General features: G+C 42.1%; 2 protein-coding genes across 3 annotated transcripts in view; one reads left to right on the top strand and one right to left on the bottom strand.

Annotated features, from left to right (window-relative positions):
- The window catches only part of LOC113149657 (solute carrier family 35 member D3), a 3,030-nt gene extending 1,174 nt beyond the window's left edge, over positions 1-1,856 (top strand). Inside the window, exons 2-3 of the mRNA XM_026341873.1 lie at positions 28-185; positions 326-1,856. Coding sequence (XP_026197658.1) covers positions 28-185; positions 326-1,066 — 899 coding nt within the window. The 3' untranslated portion in view covers positions 1,067-1,856. The remainder of the gene's footprint in view (positions 1-27; positions 186-325) is intronic.
- Positions 1,857-11,934: 10,078 nt separating this feature from the next.
- The window catches only part of pex7 (peroxisomal biogenesis factor 7), a 28,418-nt gene continuing 17,505 nt past the window's right edge, over positions 11,935-22,847 (bottom strand). For both annotated transcript variants that reach the window (XM_026342108.1, XM_026342109.1), the window contains exons 10-11: positions 18,870-18,969; positions 11,935-12,316 (exon numbers count right to left, since the gene is read on the bottom strand). In XM_026342108.1, coding sequence (XP_026197893.1) covers positions 12,233-12,316; positions 18,870-18,969 — 184 coding nt within the window. In that variant the 3' untranslated portion in view covers positions 11,935-12,232. The remainder of the gene's footprint in view (positions 12,317-18,869; positions 18,970-22,847) is intronic.

Genomic DNA, 22,847 nt, shown 5'->3' with positions numbered 1-22,847 from the left:
ACGATTCTTCATTTAATTTTCCTCCAGGTGCAGGTGATCTCACCGGGGATCCCTTTGGTTATGTCACTGGTGTATTGGCGGTGATCATCCACGCCTCCTACCTAGTCCTGATCCAGAAAACCAGCCTGGACAGCGAGTATGGACCCCTCACTGCACAGTACGCCATCGCCATCATGGCCACGCCGGTAAGGAGTCACTCGCTCCATTGTGTCTTGTCTCTCAGGACAGCTGTGGATCTTTGTCTTCCTCTTCCTGTCTGCCTCCCCTCCCCTCTCCACTTTTCTTACTTGCCTTTTGTCTCTGTGTCTCTTTGTCTTCCTCTCAGGTGCTGTTTGTGTGCTCCCTCATCTCCATGGATGCCATCAACATGTGGTCGTACGAGGGCTGGAAGGACCCCCACATCACGGTCATCTTCCTCTTTTGTATCTTCATCGGTTGTGCCATGAACTTCACCACGCTGCATTGCACCTACATCAACTCCGCCGTCACCACCAGCTTCGTCGGCGTGGTCAAGAGCATCGCCACCATCACTGTCGGCATGCTGGCGTTCAGCGACGTGGCACCGACCAGGCTCTTCATCGGTGGAGTGGTGGTGAACACCGTGGGCTCCATCACCTATTGTGTGGTCAAATACTTTGAAACGAAGAAGAAGAGCTCGTATGAGGATCTGGAGGAAGCAGGGAAGGATGGTACACTGCCTGGGGAGCCTTATGAAGAGAAACCGTCGCTGAATGGCGATGGGCCCACTACTGGCACTGGTTCTGACACCCAAAAACCAAAGTTAGAGGGAGAGTTGAGCAGTGAAGGGCAGGAGGAGGCAGGTTTGGCTAATGGACAGTTGTGGACAGGAGATGCTGGACAGGGAACTGGAGAAGCAGGTGTGAATTCTAGTGTAATGACAGAAAAAGAGGTGATGGAGATGCAAAGGGAGCATCTCCACAGGGAGAACACCACCTCTGGTCAGTCGCTCAGTGACAGCTATGTCGGGGTGTGGAGGTCCATCAGACATCTGCAGTTCATGAAGAAAGACCCTTTGATCGAGAACATGGAGCAGCAGAGTCCATAAGGCCCGGACAGAGACCTGAACAGACACTAGAACAGAAAACTGGAAATGAATTAGAGGATAAAAAAGTCTTGAAGATACAACGAAAAGAGAGGAGAAGGAAAGGAGACGACAGAATAAAACAACAATCTGAAGCTCTGTTCACCGGGAACCTCTTTAAAACCATTAGCTCGCAGTGCGGAACAAATGCTTGTTGGATAAACCGGTGGTGTTGGCTGCTGTCGCTGTGATACCTCCGTGAAAGCCCACACACTCGTATTAAAAGTTCAGTTTCATCACACAGAGCTTTTCAGTGCGGAAAACAGGATCTTGGTTTAGTTAAAAGCAAGAAAAGTCATTTCCTTTGTTAATGAAAAAGCAGACAGAGGTTCCCGGTGGAGAAACGTGGATGAAGACTTCTGGGAGAAGCTGCCTGTCAGTGATAAATTCTGCCTCTGGTCTCCTGAAGCACCGCGGCCACGGCGTAGCATGACGGTGTGTGTCCGCAGTGATTAGCCAGCTAGCCGAACACGAGCAGGTCTTAAAGGAAAAACAAGTCCCATGTGAACGGGGGCAGCAACAAACAGCTGAATGTTTCTGTGTGGTTTTCTTACATCTGGCTGAATTCTTGTTTCAGAGTGATTGTAGGTGTGAAATCAAACGTTTTAATGCAGATGTTGTGCAGGTCAAGTTGAACGTTAAAAGCATGCACTGGCCACAAACCGCTCCACGGCTGCACTCACACCGGTGGTTTGATAGTTCGATCGCTGTCAAGCTTCTTTACTTCAGCTGCTCTCGCTTTATTTCTGTCTCTGTTGAACCCTCATGGACTCAATCTGAGTTCATGAGCGACGTATTCGACCTTTTCTTCGGTGTGATGACACAAGCAGAGTTCATGTGAAGCAGATGGTGCTATTCAAGCTGAGTTAGCGACATGTAGCCTAGCATCAGTTAGCGTAGCGTCAGTTAGTGACGACAGCTGACATGTGGAAGGTGATGACAGTAAATTTCTAGCAGGTCAATTTCACACTTTATTTACTGTCTTTGTACCTCTTACACTTAAACCACTGTCAGTTAAAGCTGCAGGATACAACATTTGGAACTATCAGAGTCTCGAGTCCAGTTTTCTTAACAGCTGCCACTTAATGTATTGAAATGAAACCACAATAAATAATTAGATATAAAACTCACCAGTTAAGAAGAAATGATTGGACCCACGTCTCCGTATTAACATGAAGTTTGGAGGATGGTTCAGCTAAAAGGGACTTCGGATAGTTTCCTGCTGCAGCTTTAAATTCTTCTAATGATGGTTTTAACGCAGTGAACAAGCTACAGCAGCGTCCTCTGCTATGGACTCTTCATTCTCCTGAAATCTCTCTTGTTGAGTTCCACTTCTGTTTGTGCTCTTTTACTTCACCTCCGTGATTAAATCTACTGATCTTTGCGATTTCATTTATTATTATTCAGTAAATTATAACCTGAGTTTGAATTCATGAATTCAAATGAAGATGTCTGGTCTGTCTTTATAAAAACCTGCCTGCACACGACCAAGAAGTGAAGAGGGTTCATTTTTTCTATGTTTAAAAAGTAAAATAGCAAAAAAAGTGAATTAAAGTGAAGGTTTTTGTGATTCAAACCACTTTGAGACCCTGTAATTCTTAACAGGCCGTCAGACTATCAGCAAAGACCAGTTAGGACAAGACAACTGTTGATGGTCTTAATGGGTCATTTTCATTTTTATTCACACTTTATTTAGGCAAATATGGTTAATAATAATAAGAATAATAAGAATAATAAGAATAATAATAACGTACAGAGACTGTGTTGTGGCTTCGCCGAGTTTTCAACAGATCCGACTGTGAACAGTTATTTATTTTAGCTCCAGTGGAAAAAAGCTCCATGTGGCTAAATGTGATGTGGACGGGACGTGAGGCTGCAGACGTGAAGAACTGGGTCCTTTCTGTTCTAAATCTGAACGCAGACTCTGTGTTGAGATAGTTTCACCACAACACGGTTGTCTGCCCACCTCCAGGCAGCTTCGAGACAGTTTCTAATAAAATCAGTGAGAATCAGCCTCTCTAAGACACATGTGTGGGCTGCAGCAGAGACCAAACGTCTGAAAGAATTATTCACATTAGGAAAGTGCACTCAGGTCTTCTACACATGTGGGCCGGGACGTCATGGGCAGACTATTTAAATTATGGCTCACAGTAATGATTCCATCTATTCCAATTAATTTAATGCCTAAATTAGTCGTTTAATAATTTTGAATCTTACATCATCTAAAAACAAACTGTAGTCGACTCAATAAAGTAAATGTAAGAACTTATAGAGAGATACGTACAACAAATACAGAGATGTAGTGAAGTTCCCTCCTCTTCTGACATGTTGGACAGAGCTGAGGTCACAGTGACCTTGAACTTTGACCCTAAAATCTTTGAGTCCAAGTGGACATTTGACGAAAGATCAACAACACAAAAAACATCTGGTTCGTGGTTCAAACGGTCAAATGTGATTGATTGATTGATTGGATGAATTGAAGTGTTCATGAACTCCAGTAAATGTTTGTTTATTCAAATGAATTAATGAGGATGATCATATATTCCTGTGGGTTCAGTTCAGGCTGTTATATCACAGTAAACATTAAATATTAAACAGTATTTTATCACCAGTCGGGCTGTAAGATGATGTAGGATCTGACCTGACTCTACAGCGTCTTGTTGTCTGTATTTAACCCCGAACAGGAAACGTTTATCTCTCGTCTCTTTCAGATATTATCTCTCACAAAGAAGAAGCTTCAGGCATCTTGAATTGTGTGGAGAGAAAAAGCTGTCAGCCCCTGATATTGATCGCTATTGATTTTTCTTCTCACACCCCCCAAACTTCATTTAACGGCACAAGAGCTGTGATGTGGCTCCGAGCTGCTGAGAACAGGGAGTGTGTGGTTCCGATCTTACTTTGTTCATTAATGCTTTTCAAACTGATGTATAGTAGTTAAAGCATGACTCGTGACTTGTGTTGCTTTGAGTTAGTGGGCACCACCGTGAAAAACTGCTGACATGTGATATTTGACATTGTGATAAAATATGACAAATTGAAATTTTGAACTTTAAATTAGTTTGAAGAAACCAAACGGTGCATGGATGTGTTTGAAATGTTGCTTGTTCATTATCCAAAGATGAACGAGAATGATGGTGAAAACCTGCTGAAAAGCTAAATTAAGTACAAATGATGTGAATTTAATGACATTAAATCATTCTTTGGTTTCTCATGTTCTCTGTTTATTGTATTTTTCTCCATTAATTCTACAAATCTATCAAATTTACGACCGAAGGCTAACGTACCAAAACAGTGCGTAGAAATAGACATTAAAACATTAAGGTCTGCTACTAAATGAGGGAGAAGTCCTCCGACCTCAACGCACACATGTGTACAGAACAGAACGAACAGAGATGAAACACGAGACGGGACATAGAGTGAACGTGTCGGTTTGTTCAGTACAGCGACGTTCAGTTTAACCTGAGGTCATGATGACTTCAGTGACACCTCACTGACCACAGATACTCACAGCAGCTGATTCTGAACATGCTGGGTCACGTGTCCAGTTTTAATTAACTTTGAATTCATCAAGAAATCTGTGACAGTCATATTTTAACAACACATCTGTTCTTCAATTCCTGAAATAGAACAAGGTCTAATGTTACGAGACGTTTCCAGAGAGGCAGATCTGAGGACGCCTGATCACAGGTAACTACTCGATGCACCTGTTGGTGATCAGCTGATTGATTCTCGCTGTTGGTGAGAAGTTAAAAAGGACTCAGACCCTCTGTTGTTGTCTTTGGTTCACTGTGAAAGTCTTTACTCTTTAACTTAACAATGGGAATGAGCTGCTACAAGGATGAATTAACAATGAGAGAAGAACTAAACTCATTTGTCTTTTTCCAAATGGTCGTATAAAATACTGCAGCTCGATATACAACGTGTTCTAGGAAATTACTGAAGGAAATCTTTGAAGATAGTCACATGGTGTTGGTACATTTAAATATAAGATATACAAAAAGCTGATTCTCAGTATCAGAAGATCAGGATTGAAAACTGAACTCTGAGACCTCTTGACCCTGGGGCTGTACATGTTTAAATGTCTTTAAACCATGATGTTCCCAGTTTGTCCACTGTGGTGGAAACAGACTTAAAACACTTTTTTATTAATTTCACCATATTTTCAGTTCAACACTCGACTGTTTTAGTCGTCAGACCCTAAAACCAAATTGTAAAGTGGAAAACTAGAATCCTGACCCCACGTTCAGCTCAAGCCGTCCTTTGCTTTACGCTCCTTCTTTCCACACTTGACTCCTCTGCTGTTTTTCCTGCAGCAGCTCTGGATTGTGGATTTGGTTCAGGTGTTTCTGCAGACTCACACACACAATATAATATTTCTTTAGCTTTTAAACACACAAATAAAAATCTAAATAAATATCCCTGAGTTGTTTTGTGATGATATTTAACACAGGCTCTGAATTCCCTGTGAGGAGATGGAGCCACTTGTTCCTGCAGCCTCACTACTGGGTCAGTGGGGGATTAATGCCTTGCGTAGGGGCACAGGGGCATCGCTGCACTGTTGGATAAGAGTTTAAATGAGGTCTGGTTCTGCTGGAAATGGAGCGATGTACGACAAGTGAGGGAAGAGAGGCGAATAGTCTTTGTGAGAGGCCCAGTCAGCACTTTACTGCTGGAAACTCCATCCCCACACCGTCCTTCACACACTGCTCACACAGGACTGCAGCACACTCACGGGTACAATTTGCAGGTTCCCTGCTGATAACGAGAGGAAGACGTGACTGAAGACCTTTGTAGAATGGAAAAGGAGGAAGAGTTCAAACGAGAGACGCCAAAGAAGACAGAGAAACCAGGTGTGGTGTGGGAGGGGGGGGCTCTGACATCCTGCTTTTATCTTTTTGGTGAAATTGAATTTGGCTCTGATTCAGACAGAAACAGCCTCGATTTTGTTCATCAGCAGAACAGGAGGTGATTTCATGTCTGCTGAGGCTTTTACACTCATTTTGGAATGAGCTTCCTGTGAAGCACTGTATAAAGATGTAGAGGGAGGTGCTCCTGAAGGGATTTATGGGATTTAACCAGACGTCTTGATGTTGAAGCAGAGAAAACACTGTGTGATCCTACAAAGATGAGTTTTTTCTTTACATGGAACTTTGAGAAGCAGCAACGTATGTAGACAGGCTGTGTGATGACGTTTCTTTAGAGGATGAAGAGCTGGAAGGCGAAACTCTCTCAACGTGAAGCAGAGAGAAGTCGCACTTCAAACGTGATTCCAGTCGTCACACAGCACCAGGACCAACACCCTGAGCACTGTTTGTGTTGTACACGGCACTCCACATGATACATGAATAATTGTGAAATTAATGGAAAGTGGCATCGGGGGATTTGAGTTTAGTAGAAAATCCTCTGTAAAGAATCATATTTGAATGAAGTGAGCTCACAAAACAAAGTCACAAAGAGTCAACGGACGATTCTCACAGTGTTGAATTGAAACTGATGAGTCAAGCTCAGGACAGGCCTCCACCTCTGCTGAGGTAGGGTTTCCACTTGGACACTTCTCTCGTACCACCTATCTTTTCTGTCCGGTGTCCTTTGTCCTTTAGATAACGGTAAACAGCTGATCCAGGTCCTGAGGTGGTTCTTCAATCCTAACTAGTCTATTCAGCTCCGGTAACCATCTTAAAGATGAGTTGAATTCTCATGAAGAGATATCATTAAAAATACAAAGATGAGAATCGTCAAATATAAAAAGTCATCACATTGACGAGGCTGTTTCTATTCAGCAGTTGACACACGTTTGTGAGGAAGTGAATGTGAACAGTCTGTGAAGCGTCATATTCATTTAACAACAGCATAAAGCCTCCGAGGTCCCAGTCAGGTTGCTCCAGCGTCTCCCTCCAACATGAAGCTGTAGTCTCACAGTGAGTGAAGCAGAGACCAGCTCAAACATTCAGGAAACATGAATGTTAATGTCAAACACGTTTAAGCCTCCGTTAGATGATTATTTGTGGTCATGGCAATAGAAAGCGAACTCTCTGACCTGTAGATGTAATTAGTTAAAGTGATGTCTGTTCATACTGGGAAGTAAACGGATGTGTCCAAAGGTTTGTTGACCCATTCACCTAACGTCACTCTCTCTGTGAACTTTCAGGCTCTTTAACACACTTATACTTAAACTTGTTTCTACTCACTCCCACAAACTGGACATTTAAAATAAAGTGACTCCAAATATTTTCTCTCTGATGAAAAATTCATTATTTTTAAACCTTTGAATTTCAGATGATGCTCCATCCAGCGCCAACAAGTCTGGAAGGAGCCAAAATAGTCTGAAACAGGACACAGTTAAAGTGTCTGACACAACAGTGTGATAGAGACATGGAGACTGTCTGATCAAATCATTTCAAACACACACATACTGTGTGTGCACGTGTGTGTTTGTCTTTGTCCACAGTCGTGTTCATTACAGTCAGCAGCATCCAGCAGATAGTGTCTCCATCAGTGCTGACACACATCATTGACTGTGCAGTGAGCTGTGAGAAGCTCAATAGTCAACAGCATTACACACTGCATCCGTACTGACAGGGACCCCACAGAGACGTTCACCAGCACACAGACAGAACAAAGAGCCAAAGTCAAATACAACAGACCCACATCTGATCACACATGGTCCCCAGAGGATGAATCCTACTGATTACCATGATCCTCAGAGGGACCAGACACTGACCCAGCACCTGACGTGGCAGCTACACGGTCGTCGAACACCTTGATTTGGATTTGAAGAGAGGAAATAATGTAAAATGAATCCTGAAAAATAAAATGCACACACGTTGTTGAGTGCAGTGATAGAAGCTCACACAATGAAAACAGACAAGATCCTGTCCTGAACCTTTGAACCAAGTCTTAGCCCCAAACACCTGAGACCATCTGAAGTCCTCCCAGTGATGGAATTACACTAAAGGTTGTCCACACTACCATAGAAAGACGTGCACACACACACACACACACACACACACACACACACACACACGACTTCCTGCTGTGATGTGGATTTTCAGTGCAGCGCAGCAGCTGTCGGAAACACGAGTCTGACAGAGGTGAATGAGTTAATCTTCTGTGGGTCGTACGTGAAGGATGGAAGATGAATGTACAGCACGTAAAACAGCTTCTTCTCCACAAAGAGATGAAAGAGAATGAGACAAAAGAGGAAACAGAGGTTTTTACAGAATATCATGAGAACAGGTTTGTGAAATGTTATTTATGAGCCTGAAGTGGATTTAATGAGGCGGCAGGATCCTAATAAACAAAAGGAGCCTGTTCAGTGTCGTAACTGTGGTTTAGCTTTTTGTGACACTGAGAGTTATGAACAAGCTCATGATCTGTGATGTCATCCTCTGCATCCATCCAATCTAAGATCCTGAGCAGTTCAGATACATTAGAAAGGTGCATGATGTTGCTGTGTTTGTCTTGAAAAACAACAGAGAGCCAGTGAATGAGACTCGTGTGAATGTGCAGGATGTGTTTTTGTGTGACGACAGGAACAAATGTGACCTTATAAAATCAAACATGTTCAGTACAACTGGTCGTGATGATGCTGCACGCAAACATTGTGCAATGATGATGAGAAGAAAGGTCAAGGGGAAGTTACTCGTGGAATAACATTATCTTTGTCTTTTGAAGACTAACTGCTGTCCTGGTTTTATCCCTGTTAAAAATCCAAATCACACACTTTTTTACTGACTTCCAGCGTGATGTCTAGTTTCTAATGTGTCCTCATTGTTTCCTGTTGATCACGGGTTTCAGAGCAAAGTGTCCACTGTGGAGACTTTGGTCTCTGCCTTAAGGAGAGTTTTGTGTAACAGCAGTTGATAGAATCAGGCTCTTATTCAGACTCTACTGTGCTGCTGTCTTTGGGTCCAAGTAGTTTTCACACCTAAACTCTGATTTGTTGAATGTTCCACAGCTGCTGGTCGGTCAGGATCTCATGTTAGAAGGATGTAAACCACAACTCAGTGCTGGTTTTTCCACTTCCAATGTGAGGTCAGAAGAATCACAAATACAGAACAGAATATTATTTTCCACATTATCTCGTTTTTTGTGTTTTCTATTTGTAAATTATGTAAAAATGTCAAAAGTGTGCTGCCTGAGGTTCACATGCCATTACAAACTCTGGTCACCTGGTGGCAGCAGTGAGTACAAAGTGGTTATTCTGCCAAGACACAGCACCAAAACAGGAATATATATGTGTGTGTGTGTGTGTGTGTGTGTTTATATATTATACACAAAACCATAAATGTGACACATTCTAATCATTTACATTTCCTCCTTCAGGGTTTCTCGATGAAAACCTGCACTGGAACAATTTAAGACGCCACAAAGCTCTTTTTCTTTGTGAGCTGCAGAGAGACAGAGACAGAGAGGAGGAGAGAGGAGGAGAGAGAGAGAGGAGAGAGGAGAGAGAGGAGAGAGAGAGAGAGAGAGGAGACCAGAGAGAGAGAGAGAGAGAGAGAGAGAGAGAGCGAGAGAGAGAGAGAGAGAGAGACAGAGAGAGACAGAGAGAGAGAGAGAGAGAAAGAGAGAGAGAGAGAGAGAGAGAGACGAGAGAGAGTGAAATGTGACTTTTTGCCGCATCGCCTCTTGGCTGTGGACCAGAAAGAGGGAGGGGGGACAGGAGAGAGGGAGGAGGGGGAGTAATGTCATTAAGATCCATTCATTCAACCTTTACTCACAGAGAGCGGGTTTCTGTGTGCGTTAAACAATGATGAGGAAACCAATGAGCAACAATCATCTCCATGTCTCCAGCGTCTTTTCTACATTTCCTACATTCTCTGACAACTTATTTGTTTCCACGTGTCCAGAAACAGAAAGAAACTTTGTGGGAACCAGTTCGTGGACAAACTAAATATTTTTGTTAGTCAGTCCGTGTTTGTGGTGCAGAAACAGCACGTGTTGTTAATATTTGCCCTTTAGCTTTTCTATTTTGGGATATGAGCAAACAAAGAAAGTTCCCACAAGACAAGAGGGTAAAACGTGCAGCGATGAGAGAGCAGACAGGTGTCGGTTCACAGTCAGCAGGTCCAGACAGGAAGTGAAGGCACACAGAACATCCTGTATGGAAGAGAAAGGTTTAGGGGGGGAAGAGCTAAATGATAAAAACTAGTTTCACCGTTCATCTATAAAACTTCTGCAGCTTTTCTCTCTGTCACCAACACGTTTGGATTTCAGCCGCCCTGCTGGAGAGCTGGATGTCTTCCCTTCTCCCCCTTCTTATCAGACACAGAGACGTCACCATCAGTCGTAAGAGCCGTGGAAATGACTTGGACAATATTATAATTGAAATATTTCATCAGAAAATCAGTTTCTAAGCCACGAGGGAGGAAGATCGGCCCTTATCGAGCACAGGCCATTAGCTTCCAATTAACACGGCGAGACAGAAGAACAGGCCTTCGACGAGCAGGCCGAGGATTTAGACCAAGACTGTTCTCAGCAGGGAAGGAACGAGAAAAACAATGATGCTGCTATTAATCCACAAACTGCAGGTGGATTAGACGAAGTCATTCAGCTGAGAACACAGAGTGGAGCAGGCTCCAGACATGTTAACGTGGATTTCCAAATGAATGTGGAGAAAACAATCATGCTGAGTGAAGGAGAACGAATGAATACGTTATTATAACGAATCATAGCTTAATATATCTGGTTTATTCTAAGCTGTTTGTTTCAGTAATCACTGGACTAACACAGAGTCTGTGTGGTGAAAAGCTTCTGCTCGTTTGTTGTTGTGTAGAAAAACGTTTGCGTTGCACTTTTAAAGTTTCCTTCTTAACATTTGGAGACGACTTTCTGTCAGTGGAACTTCCTGAAAGTATAATTGAATTCGTGCTGTGATCCTGTTTATGATGCTTCCATAAAGAAAACACGTTTCTATTTCAGAGCTCGGTGTAATCTTTGACAAACTACGGACACGAACACGGCTCCTCTGGGATTTCCAAATGTCCAATTATATCAAAGAGAAACTACAAAATGCTACGAGGCATCTTGATCTCAGCAGTGATTTACAGTGTCTGAGAGAGTGAGAGAGGAGAAATGAGAATTAATGGGAGGGAGGAAGACGAGGAAGATGGATGTGATGAGTAAAAGAAGAAAAGGCAGGAAAGGAAGTAAGGTAAGAAAAGTACGACTGGGAACCAAAGATGTGTAAAGAAACAAGACAGAGAAGGTAGAGGAGTGATGAAGAGGAAACAGTAAGAGAGAGAAGATGAAAACCGACGAATGAAACACTGAGGAGAGACAGAAGGAGATGAAGGAATTAAAGTGATGACTGAAAGTCATGACAGAAAGGAGGAGAAAGAAGGAGAGGAGGAGGGAAGCCGGAGCAGAGGAAGAGGAGGAGCGAGGGAGCGAAGAGAATCAGCGCTCATGAATTGTCCCTGCAGAGAGAAGAAGCCTTCATGCATCATCACCAGGAGAGCTGCGACTGGCTGCAGGACAGAGGCCGTCACTCCGCTCTTACACAGCACTGGACAAAATAACAGAAACACAAATCAGTATCTTAAACCACGAAACTAAAATTAGTTTGATTCTTTAAATCACTGATTTACAGTGTGTTTTAAGCTCCTGGTTGTTATTTTACACTTTACTTCATGTTTCAGCAGCAGCAGAATATATTTACTCAGCTACTGTACTAAAGTACAGGTGTGGGTTATTTGACCGGGTTCTACTTCATATTTCTACACACGAGAAGCAGAAACTGCTTTTTGTTCACTAAGACACAGAAAATAATGAATGAAGAAGAGAGAACGTGTTTTTAAATTATTTGAAACAAATTTAATAAAAATCAAAAACTGAAATCTCTTTGAAACATGAACTCTGTCAGTTACTGATGTAATATTTATTGAAGGCACTGAATTTACAGATCATCAGCGACAAACATATCTACACCGATGACATTTACTAGTTTACCTGAATGTAATGAGATAAAAGAGAACGCACGGTACCGACAACACATGATGGGTCATTCTCCGTGGAAGGATTCTTCCATCTTTGTTTCTGCATTTATTTAACTGATCATTGTTGTGTTACTGATACACCAACAGCTGAGGCCTGTCCTCACAACCGCACAGAAACATCGTTACTGTTCTACGGGGCGGTGCTGTGTGCTCCGTCAGACAAACACACGGGGGTGTAGATCTTCACCGTCTCATCCCAGGAACAGTCCACCACCTGCAGACGACACAACACACAAGAGACGGGGGTTTGGAGGTTAAGACAAGGATCATGTGACCAGGGACGGATCTGAACTTAGACAAACATGTTTACAGTGAAATGTTTGACCATTGTTCAGGTTTTGACCCTTTCATGGTTTCTACTCGTCTTTGTACGGATCTGTTGGTGCTACAACGGCCAACGCTGTAATGCTGCTAATAATAATGTGAAGCTGGTGTGAGGACGCTGAACGGCGGCTCAGCTACAGTCGGACTGTAGACTGTTTTAATTCTTGTGTTCATTTATTAAGTCTCCACACAGATGTGTGTGAAGACGTCTAACTCTGATCTATTAAAGGTAAAAACAGCTCAACCCAGTGAAAAGCTGCTTCACGACCACACGGCCTGAACGTTCTCTGCAGAAGGAGGGAGAGAACAGTTTCTCTGCAGAGCAGCTTCTTCTAACCTGCTCTAACCGCCTCTGTTACAGGTGAAGTGTGGCCCCACGGCTGAGTCCATCTCCACTGATGCAGCCTCACATCAGAGTGTTCCACCTTCCATCATCAGGTCTAGGACAAAGGAATTTAGAGAGAAGTCTGACTCGCTGCTGGTTTCAACTCAACACCATCAAATCTGTCTTCTTTCCTGTTTCCTGGGCACCAAAGAAAGAACAGCCTCTTGGTTTTCATCTCTCGTTTAGTGTAACTCATCCTGTGGCTTTCATCGTTCTGCACTGACGTACGGACACGTGCAGACTGACGTTGAGCTTCTGGTGGTAAAACACGTGACTGAACTAATAACAGCTTCTCTGCATTCTTTCCAACTCTGTGCACTTCTGTCCTTCAAATCCACAGGTTTCCAACTTTTTATTACACCGCACATCGTTGTAATTGTTGTTCCTTAAGCTTCAGTCTCAGTTCTAGTGTCTTTATTTTTAGGCTTCTAGGCAACAATTATGGTCATCAGTAGTCACAGGAGACAATAGAGAAATACAGTGACACAGAGGTTTAAATGCCTGTTCCAGGTAGAATCTGTCTCTACTGTTACAGAGAATAATATAATGAACTGAAACTATTCACTGTGGTTTCTACAAGATTTAAACATCACAGATTCACCTCAACAACAAACCTTGTCTCTCTTTTCTTTCTCTGTGACTGAGTTCATTGAGAGTGGGAATGATGGTGGATGTGAGCCATGAACCTGTCGTCATGAAGGCGTAAGACATTCAGAGTTAGTTTAGGTGAAACAGTAACTTCCTGGACTCAAACTGGAACGTCCTGCCTGCTCTTGATCCACCTCGTTCTCCTGCCTATGTGGACTAATGTAGTGGATCATTTCTGCAGGTGTCAAATATTGGAGCACCTGGAACACAGTTCACACCCTACATGGATTTAAATCTGCACCTTTATGTTTAGTAACACGTCAGAGGACTGGGAAGGACAAAAAAGAAGCGATGACCGTTCTTACGGTGGATTCATTCTTTAGGGGATGTTTCAACTCTAGTTTCTCTGAAGTAATAATGAACTGAATAATAAAAATAATATGTATAATATAATAATATAGGAAACATTTCCAGACAATGACAGAACTTCAACTGGAGTATATGAAGAAAGAACCAGTTCCTCGACAGGTGAAACCTGTTATTAAAAGTCTCCAACTATCTGAAGCTCTTTACTTTCTAACCACAGATGTTTCACACGCTGCAGTGCAGGAGACGAAACAGCAGTGTCTCCACTCCCACATCTTTACTCTATAATCAGAGGGGAAAGAGCTATCAGCTGGGTGACATCCCTCTGTGTGGATGTGGCTATCATCTGAATGACACACTACACCTCTGCCATCGCTCCCGTCTGCACAACACAAACCTGACTGACGAGTCCGGCCTTCGCTCGCAGCCTTTCAAAGTAAAACACAGGTTGTACTTCACTTTCACAATGATTCATGAGTCACATCCTCACTTTGGGTTAAACAGTGAAGACGGGAGAGCAGCTGCAGCCGGCTGGTCGGGGATGTGGGATTATAAATACATGACTGATGGCTTGAATCTACGCTGGGAGAAAGTCTGATCCTTCCTGTTCTGCTGCAGTTTTCTACTGTGAAGGTCCTGAAAACTCGGCTCAGTCAGCAGAGGTGCTGCTGTAATTAATTCTAACCCAACAGAGTGTTACAAATCTCTCCCAGTTTCTCTTTACCTGTCACATTCCTTTAATCATATTACACACGTTTGTGGAAACTGTAGAAAAGAAAAGGATTCCAGTTCCCACAGCAGCACAGGCTGAGTCACAGCATCTATACGCTACACAATGAAGTGTTTAATTCATGCTGGATCAGCATCTGTTTGTCAGCAGCCTCACTGTTTGTACTGGTTTTCTGAGTCACTGGAACTGAAATCAGAGTTCTGCTCATACAAAGACCCCAAACAGGAGCAGTGTCATGTTGGAGAAATCAAATAAGAGATAAACCCGTTCTACATATTATTCACATATTCATGCAAATATCGTTCCAGGATCTATTTTAGATCGAGCTTATACAGATATTTTAAACCTGCCTACAACTCATGCCACTCATAAGTGTATTTGGACCCATTTAAATAAACCTGCAGCATCTACAAAAAACTCCTGTCAGTGTCCAAATACTTCTGGACCTAACTGTATACATGACGCTGAAAGCCGCTCCCTGCGTCACCACATGTGCCAGCACAGAATGCGGGGACGGTGCTGCCGAGCGTCGCTTGTTTCTTTGTCTTCGGTTGGAAGGAAACGCGCAGATCTCAGGATTAAAGTTGGGAAGTTGAACTGTCTTTCAGGGCATGAGCAAGCAAAGCAGTCGTGCCGTGAGTCAGCCACTGAGAAGAGGGATGCCCTTCTCTAATTAACTTTAACAGCCAGTCGTAATGGAAAGGCACACTCCCCGGCCAAGACTGCAGCAAAGCACAAAGAGAGGGAGTGTGGAGGGGAGGAGGACTCCGAGAAAAAGACAATAAGACTAAAGGGAATAAGCAAGAGAAAGTTCAAAGTCTGGTGCATGTTTAATGTCTTCTTTAAAGGCTTTTTCACTTCCACTAATGAGATAAAGATGAATGAAGAAACAATAATTACAACACCAACCAGCTTGTGGTGAATGGATGTTCTCACACAGCACTTTTTAATTACTGCTAAGTTGTCGTGTTCGGGCTGAGCAGCAGCTTTCAGACACTTCACCAGTAACAAACTACTGGGAAGTTTAATTTCAGACGGTGCTGGTTGTTATTTTCATCATCTTTTGAATGTTGGAGGAGATAAAAGGCGCTGAGATTGTTTATGGTCATGAAACCTACAAATCTTAAAGCTACATAAACCACAGCTTTACATCATCTATGACTTAACTAATAAACACATCATTTCTAAATTCAATGATCCATCTGTCCATCCACCGCTGACTTCAGAAATGATGTGTTTGTTGATGAGTTGGTGTTGTAGCGCACTTTTATTTTAAGGATATTTATGTTACTGTATTTGCATAAATAACACCAAAATACTTCAACTACCATTTTACTACATGTAACTATTAAGATAATGATTTTCTTATATTGTGAATAGCGTCACTGCCTGTATGACTGTATTCTCCTCGTGCTACTGTACCTTCCTCTTCTATTTATGTGTGTGGGGTTTGACCTGCAGTGTGTAAAGAGAGTAATCCATCAGATGCATTTGGCTGCGCGTAGATACGACTGGAGCAGTGTGTGTGTGTGTGTGTGTGTGTGTGTGAAAGAGAGAGAGAAGCATAAGAAAAAAAACAGAGTGATCAGAACAAGAAGCAATAAGAGCTGAGTAGAAGTTGGCAAGACGGGAATCTATGGGGGAGATTAGAAAGATTAGAAACGGACCAAGAACGGACAGAAATGAGGTTAAAGTAGCTGCAAAAAAGAAAAAGAAGACAAAAACAAATGGTGTAAGAAGAGGAGAGTGATATCTCAGTGGGACAGATCATGTGCTGCAGTTGGATTTCCAGCAGATTAACTCGTGTCAGGATTAGTAAACAGGTGGACGTGTTTGTAGAAGTAAAGTAAGAGTTCATTGTGTGTACATGTGGGAGAGTATTTCCATTACAGTAAACAGCTAACATAGTAGAAAGACCTCAGCAGCTCAGCTTAACAAAGAACATGTTAATATTGCAGCACTGACAAATGTTGGAGTTTTTAAATATGTATATAACAGCCACAGAGTACAGATCCCTTCAGATAGAGGGATTCAAATAATCTGGATTACAAGCTGTCCGACTGACTGACGTCCTGCAGATCTTGACCCATCAGACACCTTTACCATTTTTCAAATGGTATATATTTCATGAAACTACTCTCCTCTATTGATCCTCCACCCAAACTAGCATATACAGTACAGTGTAATACCTAGCTAAGCTAACAGTCAACAATATGCATGCTGAAATGTAATTAAAACCAAAATTAAATGTACAAGACCAGACAGAAAAACACTGAACTCTCTGCTTTAGACAGTGGAGAAGTTCCAAAATGCATGTAGAAGCTTTTCTATTCAGCACCTGTAGCCCAAACACTAACCCACCCCTTAATTTAATTAATTGGTGACTTATGAAGTTACCACGATGACACTATAAACTATAAACATTATGCAGCGTTGTTACCGAGTGGAGCATCTTCTCCCACAGACAATCTCTGGCTGTGTACAGACACAGACAACAGCTTTAACCAACAGGTTTCTTAATAATTCATGTTCATGACAGCTGAAAGTTGAACCAGTGAGTGAACTGTACTAATGGCACAGAGTGTTTCGTACACCGTCCTCTGATAGATAGTGTTGACGTCACTGTGTGAAACAACAGACAGTCTGAATTCAGAGTAACTTATTATTTTTCACACTGACACACTGTAATTTACCCTTCCTATGCAGCATCGTCCTATGCATACCCCTCCTATGGAGCTAAAAGCTGCAATATAGAGCTTGGTCCTTTGAAATACTGTTCATCCAAACTAGTGGTAACACAGAGCCTCTAGATCAGCTGGAGAATTATTATGCTATAATTATTATTATACTATAATGGAGGGAGCTATTCGTCCTATTATTCCAACACCACTGGGAAGTGACTGGGATCTGTGATTTAATCATTTTATTTAAACTCGTTTCTCTTCCTGCTTTTTTAATGTGGTTCACTAGAAAAATATTCATAGAAATAATACGTACAAAAAATACTAAGGTGGAAAAATAAAAAACCAACCCGAGGGAGAGAGACCCATATAGAGAGGGTAGGTAGACGGAGAAACAGAGAAAATAGAGGAGGGGGATGTGGTCTGTGACACATCAGTGTTACTGTCCTCAGCTCTGTGAAAGCTATTTGTGTGAGGGTGTTATTTTACAGCCTGTTTCCTGTAACGCCACGTCTGATAACAGCAGATAACAATACAGCTCATTACTGTTGTTGCTCCTTCCCACGCAGACGCACACACACATTCTCAAACACAATACAGTTCATTACTGCAGCTGCATTATTTTTATTACACAAACACACGAGAGCAGCTCAAACACCGTGAGTGAAAAGGGAAACGGCTGTCAGGACAGCTAGCCCTGTGTGATTGGCTGCATTGGGAAACTGACAGTTCGCGTTGACGAGGTGGGCTCAGGCCCCAGCTCGTGAGGCGTTATCACGTACGCACTTCCACGTCGTCATTGTCTGTGTCCTGGAAAAGTGCTCGCTCCGATTTACCGCTGTGCTATTTTTGGCTCCAAGTGAGAAATCTGGTAAAGGCGCATTTTGAAAATGATGTTGTGTAGCGTAGGCGGACAGGTGAATGACAGGTGAAGGCCTCTACAGCCAATGCGAGGCTGAGAGATTTTAAATTCTCCACATTATCAACAGACCAAAACTGACCAAGCTACATAGATCTTTAAAACATCTCACAGAAATAAAAAGTTTCCTTTAAGAGGAGAGTTGACACGTTACACGTTCCAGTGTCTGTGTTATTTCTGGGATCTCTAGATATTAATAAAAAGCTTCAGGACCACGGACAGTTCCAGCTCCTGCAGCACGACTTGTGGATTTATACTTTTCAAAGACACGTCGTTCGCTCTTTGTAGACTCTGATCCGGTTTCTAACAGTGTCTCCTATTCATTTAACCCCTGACCTCTAGGTGAACTCTGCTGGATATCATGGATTTACTTCTCCATAGGGAATAGACAATACAGCCTGGGAGAGACAGCACTGGTTAAAATAAGTGGACAACCTGAATTGACATGAGTGGCCTTTTCAATTCACTACCTCTTTACTCCGACACAGTCGAGCTCCCTGACAGCCCTGTGTTGCAGTGTGTGTGGGTAAAGCCCGGCCTGCACATGTGCAGACAGATTGATAAATGGCCCCATTTTAAGAACTACAGCAAACAGTCACAGAAGGAAATCAGATGTGGACACAATGACTGGATGAGTCCGAACTGACCAAAGACACAGAGGTGTGTACAGGGACGAAGGGATTCTCCTAAATGTGAAAGACACACTGGGAAACTCTCTGAACGTTAATTAGATCTTATTCTGTTAATGTGCAAATTCACAACATGCATGGTTACCTGGTTGGGGATGTGCAGGTTTAAGTCTAATCCACAGACAAACTCTGAGTGATGCTCCACAGTGTCCAGAAGAGGCTGGTTCCTACTGTAATCCCAGAACCTACATAAAAACATACACAAAAACAACAGACATCAATGTTTTGAAAAGCTAAGACAAAGCAAAAGGAAAGATATATCTAATAAATAAAGATAAAACAAGGACCAGGTCAATAGTTTAACAAAAACTGATTGATACAGTATTCAACTACAGGATGAATCTTCAGAAGATCAGCTGACACCTCAGTTTTTCATTAGCTGTTCATCTCCAGGTTCATTTCTCCAGTAATATCTACGTATAATGTTTAACATCTGATATAATAAATGATGCATCCTAGAGAGAAAAACTCTTAGACCGAAAAAACACAACGTTTGTCAGAGATCAAAAACGAACATGTAGACAGGGCAGCAATCAGGAGGACGAGATTATGATAAATAAAGATGACAAAGAAATAAAGAAGAAAAGAGAGATAAGAAGTGGATGGAAGAAGAGAGCCAATAAAACACTGCCTCCAGACCTCAGGCAGCAGCAGCCAATCAGACTAATTGAACGACTGTTTCTCTTCCTGATGTGTGTGTGTGTGGGTGTGTGTGTGTGTGTGTGTGTGTGTGTGTGTGTGTGTGTGTGTGAGCGCACCAAAGCCCTGACGCAGCAAACACTCCCTCCAGACTCATCCACTTTGCAAATGTAATTAAATCATTTTCAGATGGAGCACTGCAGCTCCCACTGGGCTCCATTAGGCCTGTATTAATACTGGAGCTGCAACACACACACACACAATGAGCGATGGGTGTCTGGGGAGAGTCAGGCATCGAGAGATATCATATATTGAGTGAGTTGTTAGTGTAAATCACAGTTAACATTCACTTTCCTTGTGTGGGATAAGATACTGCAGCAGGACTCATTAGCATTTCATCCAAATGAGTCGGTTAGTTGAGTTGATTCTGACAAAGATTGATGTCAAATCTAAAAAAACTACTTTGTCTAAGAAAGTTAAAAGCAGAAGTGAAGATATTGACGTGTCAGTATGAGCTGCTTCAGAGGGAATTAAGACTTCAGAGCAGCAAAATGCTGCAGCACCTGATCAAACTTTGTTTTTCACCTCAGAGAGGTCACGTTGTACTGTATGACACGGAGAGAAGAAGAAAGAAGCAAAGACACTCAGTAGTTACGGCTTTTTCTCGCTTATGTGAGAACTCTTGACAGTGACAGGTGGATTTTCACTCTGACATTAAACTACACCACCAATCACTGGATTTCCTGGAGTGTAACCACCTAATGGAGAGTCCGACTGATCGTAGTTTGAGTCTTTTTAAAAGGAAATGTATAAAATGTGATGTACTGTATTAGTTGCCTGTATCCATATTTAAATTTTCAATATCTAAGTATGTATACAACAGTGAATGGGATTTATGTTCTCAGGCATGCCCAACACATTCATCAGCCACAGCATAATAAAGTGCAGTGTCAATAAATAATCTCAGCTGAAATGAAAGCATTTCTGTCCCATTCAGTGCATTACGCAGCAGCAGTAATGATGCTGCAGCTAAGTGCCACCGTGCACTGAGCAGTGATTTACTGTCAGCTGTTTAAAGAATACAGTGAAATCATCTCACAACTGCAGTCGTTCAGGTACCGACTGCAGCCAGTCACTCTCTGATATCATTTAATATGATCAGACCAATAGTTCGGACCTCACGTCTGGAGATTAACGAGGTTGAGAAAAATAAGGTGTCTCAGTTTGAGAGATGTTATTATGTAAATCTGAAATGTTAAAATCTGCTGCGTTAAAGGACGGAGACCGGCTCTGTTGATGGTATGATGACGGTATTTACTGGTTCTAAAATCAGAGAATTTGATGCTTGTCTGTTAAATAACAATGTAATTACTCAAGAGTCATTTTCAGCACATTGTCAAACAGAAGGATTTTTAAAGAGACTAACAAACAGTCTACATAATACTAGTCTATAATAACTGTGAAGAAGAGAACATGGGATCAGTCTGACTTATTTTTTCCGCAAGCGTCAGAATCACATTATTGCAGCTTTCTATGACGTGAATGTCTGCGTCGACCAGATGACTGTCCCAGTTAGACAAATACACCATGTTATTTGTATAAATGAGGCCTGCACTGTCTTTTGTTTCCATGGTAGGTAATTATTTAGTTTCTATTGTACTTCTTTCAGTAGAATCGTCCTTTCACCTGTCAGCTCTGTGTGTGTCTCACTACATGAAACTCATTAAGCCCCAGTGGGAGAGAGAAAAGGAACACGGGGACAGAAGTGAAGCCAAAGCCAGAGAAAAAACAAACAAATCATTTAACACGAGAGAGAAAAGTGACAAGAAAGACAAAGAAATGTAAAGACAACGGCGAGCTGATGTCACAGATGCTTTTAACTAGAACAGGAAATTAATGACACACACAGGAGTGAGGAGAGAACGTTATCTAAAATAAACATGACACATCGAACTCGTCAAAGAAGGAGAACGTGACCTCGGTGAACAGCGGGTTCACACAGATATAACGATAACACATAAAAATACTCATGATTCAATTTTGCATTAATGGACGTTGTTACTCTTGCAGAAATCCTGCAGAGTAAACAACAATGTTCTGTATGATACCACAGGTAATTCTGCATTAATGTCAAGAACAAGAGTCTGTGCAGATTACTACTGAATAAACAGAGATGAGGGAGAAGGGTGTGGTAAATAAGGAATGAAAAGATTGAATACAACTGTGTGTACATACACAATATAGACGCCTGTGTGATCAGAGCCATGTGCATAGAGCGTTTTGAATGTGCATTCATGTGTTGTTCTGTTGTGTGCGCAGGTGGAGCAGCTCATTGTTTGTTAGAACCAGCGACCTGAGGGCCTCAGGGGGCAGGTGTGTGTGTACAGAGTGGGGTGGAAGGTGTAACACACCAACAGGTGGATGTGGACACACTCAGATTTCAGATTTATTACTATAAACCTTCACATCTCATACCGTGGATGATTTCCAGCTACAACTCATTTTAACATGTAGCTTTAGATATTTATGAGTTTGTTAAAACTCTTTAATGATATGAACAAAATGCTAATTTGCCATTTTCTGTAGAATTTGCATGAGACCGAGAAACCTAAAACATCGAACTTTTCCTTTAAATAATCCGTAATCTGTTGTTTTTTATAAGATCCTAATGATCATTTTCTGATTTCCGATTCTCTCTCTTTACTGATTTGCCACATTATAAACATTTTATTTTGTTCTTTACATTTACAGTTTTCTACTTTTGCAGAAAAGTTACTTCAAATTATTGGATTCACAAACTCCACAGATCAACACACAGTGAACAGACTAATGGTGTAAATGTTGTACAGAGCCTCTGTTCTGTCGTGATCGATGCGTTTACACACAGGATGCAGGAGAATAGGTGATAATTAGCTTGATTCCCAACGTGTTTGGATTATTCAATACAGAACACACAATGGTGACGTTTCCATGGAACAAAGCAAACACACACACACACACACACACACACGAACCCCGCAGGTAATTTGTAGTCCTGGCTCCATCCCATTCACAATGTTGAGATAACATCAGGAGAAGTAAACCTACTGCAGCCGTTATCTCTGCAGTAATGAATGGATTAAGGATTATCTAAAGAGAACTGACAGTAGGCAAGCTAATGAAGTAGAAGAGAAAGTAGGCTGCAGATTAAATTAAAGATACAGGGTTCAATGTGGTGCTTGGAGATTTCTTTAAAACTCCTGACACTGAGTCGTGGCTCCGTTTGTACTGGTGTTTGAGATGCACTCGACTCACTGCTCTTCTCCTAAACTACTGCTGAGAACAACGCAAAGAAAAAGAGACGCTGAGGAAATACAGCCGAGAGGATGCTGCAAATGTTCCAGGAGAAGGAAACTTTGGTGAGCATGTGTTCAGCTGTACCAAG

Source organism: Anabas testudineus, chromosome 24 (genome assembly GCF_900324465.2).
Source record: "Anabas testudineus chromosome 24, fAnaTes1.2, whole genome shotgun sequence".
In the NCBI taxonomy this organism is placed as follows: Eukaryota; Metazoa; Chordata; class Actinopteri; order Anabantiformes; family Anabantidae; genus Anabas; species Anabas testudineus.
This window is presented reverse-complemented; position numbering and strand designations above follow the sequence as displayed.